This window comes from Chanos chanos, chromosome 1, assembly GCF_902362185.1.
Source record: "Chanos chanos chromosome 1, fChaCha1.1, whole genome shotgun sequence".
Lineage (NCBI taxonomy): Eukaryota > Metazoa > Chordata > Actinopteri > Gonorynchiformes > Chanidae > Chanos > Chanos chanos.
Window position 1 is genome coordinate 58,870,430 of NC_044495.1, and position 16,496 is coordinate 58,886,925.

Genomic DNA, 16,496 nt, shown 5'->3' on the forward strand with positions numbered 1-16,496 from the left:
GTCATAATAGCGCCAGTGTCTGTGTCCCTGCTCAGGGTGTTTCCCTGCCTTTCGCCCTATGAGCTCCAGCACCCCCAGAACCCTGATTAGTGTCTTCGATAATGAGTGAGTGATGCAGGCGTAAGGACACAGAAGAGCAGAACGGCTGTGGTCCGGGCATAGGTGCCAGCCGTGTGGCATTATGACAGATTATAACATCCTTACGACGGCGTAATGAATGAGGACCCGCTAGTAATTTTGGGTAATATGAAAACTGAAGACACTGCCCCCCCCCTCCAAAGCAAACATTCTGAAGCAGTTGAGAGGTTAAATGAATTAAATCTCAGTCATTTCTGGGGGGGGAGGGGGTCGTTTCAGCCAGCAGTGGATTAAACCGTGGCTCTGACTCCAGCCAAGGCTGTGAGGTAAGTGAAGCCGCGGCTGAGAGTGAGCCCTATGGCCTGTAAGAGGGGAAGGTTATTCGTTAGCCACCATAACATCTGGACGCCTCGTACCTGCCCTAGAGGAATGCACTCAGCCCCTTACACAAACAGGTCAATTAAATACAAACCAATTTCTCTGCCCGCAATGCGTCCTGTCAGCCCTCCATCTCCACCTGTTCGCACACCATCTTTCTTCATCCACGTCCCTGAGGAGGTCAATGCTCTCACATCCTCTACTCTCCTTTCAGACCGTCTCAGCGGCTTTTGTCTGGATGCATTATGTGACCAGTACGTTATGGGTCCAGCAGGCTTGGATTGGAACACGATGTAAGAATCACAGATGAGACGCAACATAAAATGCACAGACGTGATGGAATGAAATGGAGGGGTGTTTCAGAAATGGGATGACGTCTAAACAGGACATCTGTCATGACGCTACAGTCGCACACGGTGACCAACAGGTGACTCGACATATCGTGATGTAGGAATTGCGGATGTGTGATGTGTGGAAATTCAGGAATTCCCCCCAACTAAACACTTCATATTGCAACACTCTGATGTCTGATGTCTGCTTTGCTGTTTGCCTCGAGATGAATCAGTTGATCCTGCAGAGGCTTGGTCTTATTTACAACAGTCAATGTCCCTCTGTGAATAGATGAATTGCTATTGTTTACACAGTTTACCCATTGTTTACACTACAATACAGCTGATAAGTTAGATCACGTGGAGGTGTTTGGTCAGTGATTACCCCATGGTTCATAAAAAGTCTCTCTCTCTCTCTCTCTCTCTCTCTCTCTCTCTCTGTTTATTTATTTATTTACAAAGTGCTGTACTTTGAGATTTTGGTACTTTATTCTTTGTAAACAAGGCCGCAAATTATTCCTGTTTGAGATTACTGGATGGAGAAAAACTGTGGCCTCGGGACATAGTAAGTGTCTAGTTTCAACATCTTTGGTTTCAACATGTGATTATGTACCTGGGTGATGTAACACGTGGCTTTACGGATTTGAGTCATATGTAAAACTGAAGTCACTGGGTGTAGTTGCGGTATTTTTATGGTGTGTCGGTTAACGTGTCTTGTTTTCTAAATGAGCATAATTTCTGTGTTTGAAATATGCTCAGATTTCAAACGAAATTGTGTGACAAGGCAAACGTTTATGTATGATTATCATAGTATAACTAACAAGGAAAACAACTTTTATCTCAAATTCTGCGGAACAGTTGTTTTAGGAGCACAAATAACGGTTTTAAAAACAGCTGTTGGGTGTGTGCTTTTCACCACATCGCGACCCCAGTATCTCTCAACATCTGTATGCGCATGCTCAGTGGAAACGGGGTTAAATTTCGTGAGTGAAACCATTTGGGAAAATAACGACTAGTTTTCTCACCGCCTTCTTGTGTTTTCCCCTGGAACAAAACTACATGCTACAGTCAAGAGGACTTGGGACACAGGATAGGTGATCGCATTTAATGGATGACGTAGGCTTCCTTTGATTTCCTCTGGGTGGCAGGAAGAGGCATAATAATTTCAGTCATAGTCTCTATAAATTTGACATGTTGCGCGAGACCGGGAGATGTAGAAGTGCCCTCAGTTTAACAATAACACTCTGCAAACTCCTTTGACGTTGAAATCTTAGTTGAACTCTGTTACAACTTTTTTTTTTTTTTATGTATGCGATATTTTTCTTTGCGCTGCAACAGTTGTTTTCCGTCCTACCATGACAAAGAAAAGTTTTAACCTAGAAAAGCTTTGTTGGAGATGCGCAGCCACTGCGATTGTTTTCCTTAGTTTGATCGGATCTATTAAGGCAGAAACCCCCTCGTGTCATGGAGCTTACGATCTCTACTTTGTTTTAGATAGGTGAGTATTCTTTGGACTTTTATAAACTTTGCATGCAGTCTCTCTATACAACAAAAAATACGGTTATAATGTGATCGTGCTGTGCTACTCTAAGCACCCAGGTGTCTTGCTTGAAAAAGACAAGACTTCTGCGTTTTCAGCAAAACGTGTTATATCTCCGTGGTTCGTAACAATGGATAGTTGAGTTCAAGTTCAGAAAGTTCAGACTGCCTCTGGTAGCAGCCGCACGCTATCCGTACATCACGGCCAGTGACCGGCCTTGCTGGTCACACTCAAATTTTAGAAGAGTAGTTTGATAATAAGATGAAGGGTCCTACATGTTAAACCACTGCTTCGATAGGCCGTTTGTTCTTGATCTTTCATAGGCCTTCTGTTCAAAGACATGACAGCTCAGTTCATCGTCATGCTTGAGAGGAAACTAAGTTCACAATCTTTTTTTTTTTTTTTTTGCACAGCTAAGCAGTTGTGTTGTTGAGTGCATCCTGTACGGATATACTGATTTAAGGGAGTACTCCCACACTTTCTTAATCGGTAATAATTGCAATGACGTTGTACTCGGAACACTGACCTAAATATCCGAACAGCTGTGCATTAATTCCGTAGTGTTTACAAACGGGATGTGGTAAGCAGTCATAAGTTGTACTAGCGGGAATTATTAATGAGCACCGCACGGTTTTTTTTTTTTGTTTTTTTATTCGTGCTGCTTAAGGTCACACCTGTAACTTGTGAGTTTGAGTTTTGACCTCAGTGTTACACATCTTCTTGCACAGTGGGTACCAGCCACGCGGGCACTGTTGCCAAATCATGCAGTTTGTAGTAATAAGTTCTGCAAATTTATTTCTGATTTGCCTGCACCAGAAACATTGTCTTTGGTTAAGGAACTGAATCTAATATATCCCAGGCAGTAACAGAGTTTTTTTTTTTTGTTTTTTTTTGTTGCTGTTGATGTTGCTAAGTGAGTGTAATGACCCATTTGGAGAATTTCTGGGCCTGACTGAAGCCCATCTTCCCAAACAGACTTTTTTTTGGAAATGACCGGATGATCTGATAGCTGAGATATCGTCCTCGTTGTGTAGATGAGCTGAGGGCCTCTTTTTGAAAGCCAAACTTCCTCTGTTGAGCACAAAACCTCAGCGTTTCTGTGCCAGCCCGAAAACAAATGCATCCCTGAACAAGGAAAGAAACTGTTTCCCCATCTCAGACTTTCAGAAGAGGAAAGAGATTCATCATCGGTGTCCTAAGGGCAGCTGTGGACACACATATCTCCAGTAAACTGTGCCAGAAACATCCCTTCATGTCCTTATTTGGTCAGGCTTTTTTTTTTTTTTTTTTTTTTTTTTTGAGTGAAATCAGTGTAAGAAATGCAGTCACAAACAGGACCAGTTTTAAAATGGTGTCAGTGTAACATGCATTTCCACACATGATAGAACACACATAGCCAAAGCCAGATGTTAGCTGACCGGAATGTTTTTTTTTTTTTCTTTCTTCTTCTTGTTCTTTCTTCTTCTTCTTCTTCTTCTTCTTTTTTTTGTTTGTTTTTGTTGTTGTGATCTGCACCGGGCACAACTTGTGTTCTTGCTCTGCCTGTTTACGAATCTGTTTTGTAAGATTTGGAAACACAGGACTTGGTTAAAAACAGACAGGAGTGTGGAACCCTGAGGAAAGATGGAAGAAAAGTCTATTTTTAAGCCACCCGTTCCATAGCTGTTGCTCTTGGTCTAATGACCTCGGCCTCTGATCACACTCATTGACCTTGGCACGCGACGAGGGGAGAATGAAATACATAAAAGATGATTTTTCCTACTCTTGTGTTTTATGTTTTCAGCACACACTGGACTGTAATTATTCGGCCAGTTCAATTACCTTCTGACGTTGTATCAAGGGCACGTTTAGATTTTTTCTTTTTTTTTTCCTTTTTTTTTTTTCTTTTTTTTTTCGTAACGCAATAAAGAGTCATTGACCTACAGAGGTTGATGTATGTTATGGGTCCAGGTGCTCTTTTTTTCACTATCGGCTTTCAGAGAATCTTCTGGAAGTTTATGCAGATGTTTCTAATTTGTTGACATTTCCCAGCCTGACTTGTGCTGTGTGTGTGTGTGTGTGTGTGTGTGTGTGTTGAGGGGGGGGGTGGGGGGGGTTATTTGGTAATAACACTCAAATCATCCTAGCCTACTTCTGAAATTCATACGTAACTGACTCACAGGAATCTATGAGAAATAACTGTTTTGGACTATATGTTTTGAGGTTGTTTTAAATTGTGTCGTATTTCTTTTTATTCAGGTCTTGATACAATGATGAGCTAGTGTCATGGTGACTGCTAGAGCTGTCACTCAAAATTGTGAACTGTCACATGAAAAAATGACATTTACCAACTCCATCATCATTTCTTTTTCTAAAGCAAGTGGCCAATGTGACAGGTAGCTTAAATCTAAGCAATGTAAACGTATTTTGTTTCCTTTTCATATAATATCACTCTCCAGTCACACCACGCCTATTCTGTAGCTCACAGATAAACCTTTTCTGGTCGGTTACTCAATATAGAAGACATAACGCTTTGGTGCTATGTGTCTGAGGTTGTTTTAAGTTCATCTTTGAGGGGGTTGTTTTTTAGGTTCTGATAATGACAAAAGGCAGATAAGTGACGGATTTGTTTACTTTGCAGGCATGTTCTGACTCAGCTTGTGTTTTCATGTCTTGCCTTCTCGACAAAGCCCGCGTCTGGGTTCAGCATTAGCTGACTCAACAAAGCATGCTGGGATAACTCTCTAATCGACGGCGTAACTTCTAAGGCGACCGCGTCAAGATCGCCGCATTGCTAGCGCAGCTTTTAACTTGGGCCCCGCGTCCGAGTAATCGCGTCAAGCTGTATGCAGCTCCGGTCCTGCACTGATTGTTGCGTGTTTATGTTTTTCGTTCCAGGTCCGGAAGTGTCGCGAGCGACTGGGGACAGATATTTGACTTTGTGAAGAACCTCACAGAACGTTTTGTAAGGTAACACCAACCTCCCCTCTTCCTCCTCCTCCTCCTCCAAAAAAAAAACAACAAAAGAACCCCGACAAAATATGTAGAACTGCCGCTGATACCCTCATGTCTTTCTGTGACAATGCAAAAAAAGACAGGTTGATGTTTTGATGTATATGTGTTTATCTTTGCAAGTATTGCAACCGCGTCAATCGTTTTGCTTTGCACGGAGTCGCTTTCCGTTGTTTTGGGACAGGCCACTAAGCGGCTTCCTGTGCATCTGCATTAACCCAGAGGCCACATGAAACCAAACGCCCCGATATTTCATCCGAAGTCCGCCGACCCGTTCACCCCGGAAACTGTCCTGGGGAGATGAAAAAAAGAGAGAGAGGGAGAGAGAGAGAGAGAGAGAAAGAGAGAGAGAGAGAGAGAGAGAAAATGTGCCTGATGAATTTGAACTTATGTAACGTTGACTCAATGTATGTGCCAGTCCAGACGGCTGTGTCCCAGCCAGAAGAAAGCAGTCTGTTAGAGAAAATAGCAAAGCGACCAGGTGGGAGTGGGTGGCTTGAAGGCTTGGTCTTCTGTGCTGTGAGAGTAGCCATTTGCACTGGAGGCTTCCAGCACCACACACACACACACACACACACACACACAAACACACACACGCGCGCGCACACACACACACACACACACACACGCGCACATATCACTCAGATAGCAGAGTGTGTGTGTGTGTGTGTGTGTGTGTGTGTGCTTTAAGACTCAGAGACAGGGAGGAAAAATCTCAGTCTGCCACACAATTCCCGTTTACACAGTGCTCTTCTGTTGCGCCATGTGGAATGTTCTGGCCCTCGTCCTGCTCTCTCCCTCTCTCCCTCCATCTCTCTATCTCTCTCAGTCATTATCTCTCACTCTCTCGCTCTTTATCTCTCTCTCTCTCTCTCCCTCCCATTTCATGGCTCTTTGTTGAATCGTGGAAGGACCAGCTGTAGAGAAGTTAATTAAATCATTGTATGGAGAGAACAAATAAGGAGATTCTAGGTTCTTGCCTATGCTGAGATGGGGAATCAAACTATGGACAGCTGTGAACGATCCACTTTTCCCGCTCAAGTTCAGACGGATTTGGATGCGAGTTCACGCTTTGGTGCAACGCGCCAGAGCGATTGGTTGAAACCGTCGGATCAAAAGTCAAGCCGACTTTGTATTTAACGTGTGGCATAAAGCAATGCGATGTAAATGCCTTTTTAAAAAAAAAAAAAAAAAAAAAATTTTCCATAAACTGCCTGCTCCCCTCGTGTGAAACGAGTGTCGTTTGTCCTCCGAGTGGGAGAAAAAACAGCCCTTTCCCTTATGCTGTGTGTCCTGAGACCTCCCATCTCTAAACGGCCTCGGATCCAGAAATTCCCATACATTCACCATATTTGTCTTCCCGAGTCCCATGCCAGCTCTCTGGACTTGACAGAAGGTTGCAAAAAAAATGACCAACTGGTTACATGACACGGGCTTGTCCTGAGGAGTAACCTTTTAAGTCTGCCTCTCTCCAGTTCCGTTCAAAATAGCACATCGAGAGTCGACTAATCCAGGACGCTCAAGGTGTCAGGCCAGGGTTTTGGGGTTCTCTTTTTAATTTTTTCTCTTTCTTTCTTTCTTTCTTTCTTTCTTTCTTTCTTTCTTAAGATTTTTCTGAGCAATTGCAGTGTCTCAACAAGATCTTGCAGAGGTTTGGAAGCATCACAACTTAAGATAGTGTCTTTTTTTTTCTTTTTAGCTGTAGGAAAAAGGTTTAAGTCATGTTCAGCGTTTACTTAGATCCTTTTAAGGGGACAGGTAATGAAACATGACGAGAGAGAGGAAGTGTCTTTGTACACGGGCGAATCACACATTTGACAACCTGTTTCCTGTATGGATGTGACTTCATCGTTTCCTCTGTCATGTTCTGTTGGAAGTCTTTACAGGAGGCAGACTATAATTAGCTGGTTAGAAACGCTGGTTAGATATTAGTCCAAAAAGAAAAAAAAAAAAAAAGAAGTTGTTGGCTTTGAATCTGTCGTCGGGAAATCAGACGGTGACAGTTCTCTGCGTCATCGCGAATGTTCAGTCTACTCGTGTTCAGCCAAAGGCCGCGCGCTGTCTTATATCACCTGATGTTCGGTCAGGCGAGGGTGTCTCAGTCTGAACGCCAAAGCGAAATCGTGCAGTCGTGAAGCGTTCGTTAAAGAGAGAAAATGTGCCTGGACTTATGCTGCAATGCCTGATTAGTATAAATTTTCATGTAGTAATTATGTTATTAAAACACTATTGTCTTTTTTTTTGTTGTCCCCTGCCAATTTTAGCCCGAGCATGAGAGTGTCCTTCATAGTATTTTCATCCAGTGCTGAAATCATGTTGCCCCTGACTGGAAACAGGTACAGGTTTACACCCACTTGCCTTCAATTTATTACTCTGTTAAACTTTTCTGATAACCTGCTTCAACCAACAGTGTTTGTACATACGTTAGGTTTGTTTTCTATTCTATGCATGAACTTCAATGATAGCACGTTTTAATGATTGGTTGTGGGATGTACTGTAACAGTACAGTATATGCTTAAAGAGGAGTTTGTTGCACACTTTACGGGTAGTTGTTAGGTTAATACTTCTGAGGGGCTGAAAACTCGGGCATTTTTCAAAAGGCTTTTCCCTGGCCCGTGTGAGTGTAGTTAGGTACAGCTGTCCTGAGACCAACTGTTACAGGTTTCCATGAACTTTCCTCCAAAAATGCAGCTCGCTTCTGACTTTTCTGGTGTTCATTTCTCTGTCCCACAAACTTTCTCTGCTCTCCTCTCTCTCTCTCTCTCTCTCTCTCTGTCTCTCCTTCTCTCTCTCTCTCTCTCTCTCTCTCTCTCTCTCTCTCTCCTTCTCTCTATGTCTCTCTCTCTCTCTCTGCCTGTCTGTCTGTCTGTCTGTGTGTTTAGAGCAGAGATTGACGAGGGCCTTAAGAAACTGAGCGAGGTGAGGCCAGCGGGAGAAACATACATGCACGAGGGCTTTAAAAAGGTAAGTTTGGTGGACCCCCCCCCCGAGTGTCAGAGCCTGGAACAGGCCTCAGCCTGTTTACATACCAGAGAAAAAAAAACGGTTCTGAGAAAACCAGAGTACAAGATTTCGTAACGCTGGAATCGATTTAGGAGCTGTTAAGATGATTGTTTTATAACAGAATAACTAATGTTTTTGTCTCTTAACGGTGCAACTGAGGTCAGAACAAGAGTTACAACTGTACGGGAAATGGAGAAAGCTATTTTGGTTTTCCCCCATGCGCTGAAACAGTTCCTTTCTGAATCCAAGTCGAACCCAGTGTTTAAAGAGGACAAGACCACAGAAGGGATTTGACCTCCTTAAAGACACCTTGCTCATCAGCTGCCAGACGTAGTCCAATAAAATGATGCAATAATGGAATCTTAACATCAAAGGGATGTGGTTTAAAATGGAGGAAGTTTTTTTTTAAATATATGTATACGGAGGTCAGAGTCTACAGTGCACACATTCATAGTGCCACACCTAACTATACAACTTCCTTGTGGTTTCTGTACCCAGACAGAGGCTGATAGCTTTAGCTCCTCCACCTTGTGTCTCTGTTAGCGTTTTGCTGGGTAGGTTCCCCCGCTGCGGTTTGGCAGAGCCCTCGGTCTAGATAAGCAGTAATTAAACGGCTATCTCGTTTGTAAGAATGTTTCAGACTGACCTACATTCCACTTCCTGGCTTTGAAGGGTTTTCCTGGACAACTGAACAGAGTTTCCTCTTATGGCATAATGAGTTTGTCCTAAACTAATACCCTCTTTCTTTCTTTCTTTCTTTCTTTCTTTCTTTCTTTCTTTTGCTTTCCTTGACTTTGTTCTCAGGCCTCAGAGCAAATGAAAGCCCAAGCTAAAAAGTCGTCGTGCATAATCATCACCCTGACCGACGGAGAACTCACTCCCTACACCCTCGAACTCACGAAGAACGAGGTGCGAGCAGACCCGGCCCTGCACGTTTTTTGCACGGCACACGACACGACAATATCACTTTGAGGAAATTCTAAAGACCTTTACCATGGAACCAAAAAAAAAAAATGACCATGTCTCATATTCGGTTTTGTTTTTCAACCAAGGCCGACACCGCCAGGCAACACGGTGCGAGAGTCTACTGCGTTGGAGTGAAGGATTTTAACGAGCAGCAGGTAAAAAAAAAAAAAACGCTTTTCCTTTCAGCCCTTTTCGATTCCCATTCCAAACGCCATCTCATGAACCATCTGACCGCTGAGTGACTTCACAAACGCTGTATACTGTTGACACGCGCTGTAATGAGGTTTAGATTATTTCGGCGACGGTAATGCGATGTTTGCGTAGCTAACAATGCCAGTTGGCAGATTTCTCCTCGCAGCGCGAAACATGGTCGGAGCTGTGCGTGTGTGTGTGTGTGTGTGTGTGTCGAAGCTAAGGCTTTGCAAATACACTGACGGATCCGTCCCTTTGTCGAATGTTTCGGTCCGAGCGTTGAGCTGTTTTAGTCACTCATCGCCGTAACTGGATTCCTCTCAGCTCTAAACTCAGTTACTGTAATGAAGTGATTAGCAGAGGGTCAGTCGGGGAGAATCAGGTGACCCCGTGGCAAGACAACGCAGTTTTATGTGAGAACTGGCCACAAAAGTCCTTTTCTGCAGAGAAAAAATTCCACTCAGCCTGCTGTTTGCCTCGGTCCGGCGGGGGCAGAGCCAGATTAGGGTGTAATTACTGAGTCCTGGTCTGACTTCCTGTGTTTGATATGATGACTGTGAGATATATTGGAGAAAAAAAAAAACTGGAATCAGCAGGATTTTTGAAGGTCCTTGCCCCTGTTTTATCTCTCTTTTCCTGTCTCTCTCACTCACGCTCTTTCCCTCTCTCTCTCTCTCCCTCTCTGCATGCGTGTGTGTGTGTGTGTGTGTGTGTGTATTCCTGGCAACAGTTGGTTGAGGTGGCTGACAACAAAGATCAGGTGTTCCCAGTCAAAGGAGGTTTCCAGGCTCTCAAAGGCATTGTGAATTCAGTAAGTTTCTCTCTCTCTCTCTCTCTCTCTCTCTCTCTCATGCACGCGTACACACACACACACACAAACACACACACTCACATGCACATAGACAAACACACACACACACTGCTCATTTTCAGCTTATTCTTTTGGCCTTGTGGATAACCAGGATAAGTTCAGTCAGTTCCTCAAAATGCAATTGCCCTCAACTTCTGCCAACTACCAACCATGTCAGACATGACTAAACTACACCCCTAGCAGCTTATGTACCGTGTTTTTGTGCCAGTTTACTGTTTATTCGACGATGAAGCTTAAATGACCTACTGAAGGTTTGACAGGGCTGTTTTTGTGTTTTGTTTTTTTTTTTTTTTTTGTTTTGGTTTGTTTTTTTTCCTTCTTTGGCCAGTTTCGTATGTAACAGCTTCATCCAACGAATAATTAGATTATGAGGGGCCGAGTCCTGACATGTTGTTTACACGCCGTTGCCAAAGCAGCCGCTTCCCACACAAGCGTCCCGCCAATTTGTTTGTGATACTTTCCATTTGCTTCTCTACGCTGAAACCTACCTCTGCTACAGCCCTCGCAAGATTCTCGCAAACTCCTCAAGAATAAACGTCACAGTATCTAGCAAGTTTGAGTGTGCTACATTTTGTGCGGAGTTTGGTTGTCCGTATCAATGGGCCGGGATGAAATTTATCTGTTTGACTGCTTTTCCGCAGCAATTGCACAATACACTAGACAATACTTTTTTATTGACTTAGCCGAATTATGCCAAATGTCCTCTCCTTTCTCCTAAACCCACCCAAAAGCGTAATATCTCACCAGAGTATTGTTGAATAAACATATTTGGCCCTGGCTTTCTCTGCAGGCTTAGCAACATTCAGGCATTCTCCAGTCATTACTAATTCTGGAGACCGGACCAGTTGGCCTCGTGTCCTACTGGGCTCTGATTTCCAGGATTTGACATCATCTGTCATGCAGAGACTGAAAAGTTAAAAAAAAAAAAAAAAAGAGAAAGAAACATAGAATGAATTTCACCCATTTCTCTCATTTTTTGTTTTAATTTGGGGGGGGGGGGGTAGTGCACAGACACGTGCTCGGATATTGATTTGGGACAGACACAGAGTGCTTGCATATTGTTCAATACAAGGTTTGATTCTCTTCAAGCCGGAGAGCGTTCAGCTGAAAACCATCAAGAGATCCAAAGACTCCTGCTCTGGTCCTTCTTTCAGCCTGCGCCTGATTAGATCACACAAACAAAGAGAACTCGCATGTTTGGGCTTATTGAGCCCATGAGAACGGTTTGGTGGGGTGGGGGGGGGGGGGGGGGCGGGGGGTGGGAATGATGGGAAGACGTCAGTACCTGTGGACATCCAGATGTCATAATTCACATCCAGAACGCTGTTTTCCGTGCCTCCTTCCAGACCACAGCTACTTAACCCTGTAAGTGTCCCCCTGCCGCAACCCCCCCCCCCCCAGTAAGACGGTTTCTAACTATTTTGTTTATAGCATTGCTGCCGTTGCATTTCCTCTTGCTTTGTGCCTTGTGCTTTGTTCTGGTTGGATGCTCCGTGTGGCAGTGGTTTGCTTAGGAAAGTCCCCCGGATCCCTTCACACAGATGTCCAATTTTTTTATTTATTTATTTATTTATTTTTTTTGCAAACTCAACTTTTAATTGTTCGCAGACCAGATAAAAAACATTCTTTTGCCTTTTCGTGGCAATCGTCTTCTCTTGTCCCGCAGATTGCGAAAGCCTGTTAGAATGATGTCCTCGCTGCAAACAGATGTCGTTTTCGTGCCAGTCCCTCGGCCCGGGCGCTTCCGCCGTCGCGGTGACCGCCCCCCCCCCCCCGCCGACGCGCTCGGGACGTTAAAGCGCCTATCGTTGTCGCGATCATCAGCTGTCTGTTATTTTCCACGATTTATCTGAAGCTCCGTTTTTTGGGGTTTTTTTTTTTTTTTTTGGCCCGCCGCGTGTGTTGGGGACGCAGCCAAATCAAAGTGAGCAAAACGAAGCAAGCTCACCCCGCTGAACTAAGTCAGTTAAGAACAACGTCGTTAACTTCGGGCAAACACCCCACCCCCACCTCCCACCCCCTCCTTTGCCCAACTCCTCCACCCCCATCCCCCTATCCATCCCCCAAAAAAACTCTACTGGCCACAGTCTCCCTCTCTCTCTTGTCACTGACGTGCCTTGTTTATCCAACATCATATTTAATCAACCTGTTTTATGGTCCTGTGTGCAGCCTTCACATTGAGGGCTCTGACCAGCGATGTGCCGGGGTTCATATATTGTTGTTAATATTGTCTCTTTGCTGGTTGTGTACACGGATTTGCATAGTTTGTCCTTTGTTGATTTATGGGATGATAAGAAAGATGACTGTAAGTTCACACAGACCTCTTTATATGGTAATACCTGGCTCAAGTCTGTAATGGAACTGAAGAATGTAATGGTCTCGCATAATTTTCCCATAAAGCCTGACATAGTTCTCTTCTCCCCGGTTACTGCCTGTGTGTGTGCGTGTGTGTGTGTGTGACAGCTTTCTCACTGAGCAGAGGCAGGAGAAAATACTAAACACCCTTCAGGTGTGACGTGCCTAAAAAAAAAAGAGACGCGGAAATGGATTTGATGTATTTATTTGCGGCGATTGCCGGATAACGTTTCGAATAAATTCCTCTCCGCAGATCCTGAAGAAATCGTGCACGGAGATTTTAACGGTGGAGCCCTCGAGTGTCTGTGCCAACGGTGAGTGTTTTTGAAACCATCCCTCCCAATGCAAGTGTGTGTGTGTGTGTGTGCGCTTCTGATCATGACTTCATCTGGTTCTTATATGCCAGACACATTTGACGTCGTTTTGAGAGGCAATGGGTTGATGCTGGGGAGTACCAAAGACCAAGTCCTCTGCAGTTTTATCGTCGACGGTAACACATACAGTAAGTCCACACTCACACTCATCTCTCTAACAGACATAACACATACAGTAAGTCCATACTCACTCATCTCTCTAACAGACATAACACGTACAGTAAGTCCATACTCACTCATCTCTCTAACAGACGTAACACATACAGTAAGTCCATACTCACTCATCTCTCTAACAGACATAACACATACAGTAAGTCCACACTCACACTCATCTCTCTAACAGACATAACACATACAGTAAGTCCATACTCACTCATCTCTCTAACAGACATAACACATACAGTAAGTCCATACTCATCTCCCTAACAGACATAACACATACAGTAAGTCCATTCACACTCATCTCTCTAACAGACATAACACATACAGTAAGTCCACACTCACACTCATCTCTCTAACAGACATAACACATACAGTAAGTCCATACTCATCTCTCTAACAGACATAACACATACAGTAAGTCCATACTCACTCATCTCTCTAACAGACATAACACATACAGTAAGTCCATACTCATCTCCCTAACAGACATAACACATACAGTAAGTCCATTCACACTCATCTCCCTAACAGACATAACACATACAGTAAGTCCATTCACACTCATCTCTCTAACAGACATAACACATACAGTAAGTGTATTCTCACTTACAGACAGAACAGTGCTCACTGCTCTGAGATCAGCTGCTCTACGGCACATGTGTACAGTACGCAACACAATGTCCAAATGCTATAGGAGAATTAATTCGATAGATAGATAGATAGATAGATAGATAGATAGATAGATAGATAGATAGATAGATGGATGGAAACATACATACATACTTGCCCACACATGCAAACACTCACACAAATTTTTGTACAGGATGTGAGTTAAAGTTGTGTGAGTTTATGTATTTTTCAATGTAATTTTGTATAATTTTCACACAGCTTTAGACAACTAAATGCGATGTATCCATCTGATTCAAAGAGAGAGAGAAAGAAAGAGAGAGATAATATGTTGTATGCAGCCCAGTGCCCCCCCCCCCCCCCCCAAAACCCCTCCCGGCCAGATTTCAAGGGGCCAGTCTATTTCGAGATCTGGAACGTAACCAAGCGCGTTGGGACAAGAAAAGACGCATTGTGACATGCGAGATCTTCTGCCCCATTATTCGTCCTAAGCAGTTTAAAAATAGTCCATTTCTATCGTTCTGACAAGCCAACAGCCACGTGTCCATAATGACTTTTATCGCTTCTCTCTCTGTTGCCAAAATCTGCCTCCTTACAGTCGGCGGCTCAGCGTGTGACCACCAGACTAAGCTGAAGGCTATATCCTTGTGACTGTATGACTAGCCATATATTTAACGGAGAAAAGACCTGCATATGGGACGCATATGCCTCCTCCTTGGTTTGAAACTGTAGAGAGCAAAGCAGACAGGAGGCAGACAAGAAAGGAAGAGTTTATTTCTGGACACTTCTGTGAGCGACATCAAGAGAACGAATCCTATGTACATTAGCGTAAACGAGAGGCCTCTTTGTAAGCATCTTTTAAACACAGCGGCCCCCATCTTCTGCTTAAGATTAAGAGAAGAAGAGCAGAGAGGGGAGACACTGTAAGTTTCTTTTGGAACTTGCTTTTCCCTTTTTTTTTTGTTACGGCCCACTAGCCAATAAATAGTCAAGTAGCTTGAACTGAATATATTTCAAATCTAGCTCAACATTCCATTTTTGCGTTCCATTCCGAAGATTCCGTTCCACTATGACATCGCTGCGTCCGGTGGCCTTTTTATTCTGCGCGCGAACGTCGGCAGGGATCCTGGTGTTCTTTTCTGTGATAAATGTCAGCAAATTATTACATCTGGTGATAAAGTCGATTCTGTGGCTTACTGGGAGAGCACAGCTCAAAGAGGTCTTTTTATTTTCCAGATCAGAAACCAACCACAGTGATGGACAGTTACGTGCTGTGTCCAGCACCCGTACCATTGGACGCAGGACAGTAAGTATTCTGCTGGTGCTACTGCCGGTGGTTTTGGGAAATGCCATTGGGTCGGAGCGGAGTATCCATGGGTCTAAACTGTGGCCTTACACTAACGTCTCCATCGTGGTTAAATGTGGTTTAGTTTAGAAGGAAGTGCCTCTTGGAGCGCGTGTTGAGAGGAGCATCCTAAAATAGCTTACCGTAAGAGGAATTGGCTAACTGTTGCATCAAATTTCTTTAGAAGTGTTATTTTGGGCTTTTTTTTTTTTGTGGCTAGCTCTCAGCGATTTCTTCAGCTACCAGACTTCAGCTATAGATAAAAGTTAGGTTCTCGTCTATGTTCCGGTTTCAGAAATCCTGTGCAACCTTATTGCTCTAGAAAGAACAGCACTCCCTCTCGCCTTTAGTTCCCCTAACTATACAGGGTTCCATTTGTGTGTGTGTGTGTATTTTTACTGTTTTGCCGTGGCTTCATCATATGCACACAATACACATAGTGCACCGCACGCCTTAGTCTAATAGCACTGTTTGTTTAAATCCTTTTTATGTTATTGTTTTTTTTTTTTTTTTAAACCATCCCCTGATTTGCATGTGTTCTGGAGAAAAGGTGGGGTGGGGGGGAGGCGTTGTTGGGGAGCGGAAAGAGCTGATAACAGAATGGAGGGGTGATCCGCTCGACGCGGCTGCCATTTGAAAGGCTTGCTTAATTAACTCTTGGCTGGTGATTCTGACCCATTAAGTAGTTAGCAGCTATGAGCGCAAAGTAAACACATCTGGTCGGGGGGTTTTTAAAAGGATGCGCGACAGATGCAGTGATTCCCTTTTTCCACACTCCCCATTTAAATAATTCAGCACGTGCCGACAAACCCCCGTACCGCACACACACACGCACTCACACACGCACTCACACACACACTCACACACACGCCACCTGCATCGCGTCTGAACGCTCTGCCTCTCTTTCTCTCTCTCTTTCTCTCTCTCTCTCTCTGCCTCTCTATCCATCTGCCTGTTGTTTGTGAAAACAACCGCCATGTTCAATCATTGTGCTGGTCAGAGAATGCTTATCTTTACCTGACAGAAAAAAAACCCCAAAACCCGACAACCTAACCCTCAGTGCTGGCCACATCCTCCTTTCATTCGCCTAAACGCGTACGGCTCGAAGTGAGCAAAGCCTGCGTCGGCCGCTTTAATCCGCCTGCGCTGGAGTGCTCAGCTGGGACGGACCTCTGGGGAGGGTGGGACTGGGTCGCGCGGTCGGCGTGTCCAGGATTCGGAAAGGCTCTTTTTCGTGGAGCGTCTTACAGAGGCCTCATCTGTGGAGGCAGCTGTCGTGGAGGTC

At 44.2% G+C, this 16,496-nt stretch overlaps 1 protein-coding gene across 1 annotated transcript in view; it reads left to right on the top strand.

The window, feature by feature from the left end:
* The first annotated feature begins 2,249 nt into the window (after nucleotides 1–2,249).
* The window catches only part of antxr2a (ANTXR cell adhesion molecule 2a), a 49,564-nt gene continuing 35,317 nt past the window's right edge, over nucleotides 2,250–16,496 (top strand). The window contains exons 1-10 of the mRNA XM_030779878.1: nucleotides 2,250–2,283; nucleotides 5,203–5,274; nucleotides 7,581–7,652; nucleotides 8,199–8,280; nucleotides 9,124–9,228; nucleotides 9,372–9,440; nucleotides 10,208–10,288; nucleotides 12,957–13,017; nucleotides 13,110–13,205; nucleotides 15,103–15,172. Coding sequence (XP_030635738.1) covers nucleotides 7,588–7,652; nucleotides 8,199–8,280; nucleotides 9,124–9,228; nucleotides 9,372–9,440; nucleotides 10,208–10,288; nucleotides 12,957–13,017; nucleotides 13,110–13,205; nucleotides 15,103–15,172 — 629 coding nt within the window. The 5' untranslated portion in view covers nucleotides 2,250–2,283; nucleotides 5,203–5,274; nucleotides 7,581–7,587. The remainder of the gene's footprint in view (nucleotides 2,284–5,202; nucleotides 5,275–7,580; nucleotides 7,653–8,198; nucleotides 8,281–9,123; nucleotides 9,229–9,371; nucleotides 9,441–10,207; nucleotides 10,289–12,956; nucleotides 13,018–13,109; nucleotides 13,206–15,102; nucleotides 15,173–16,496) is intronic.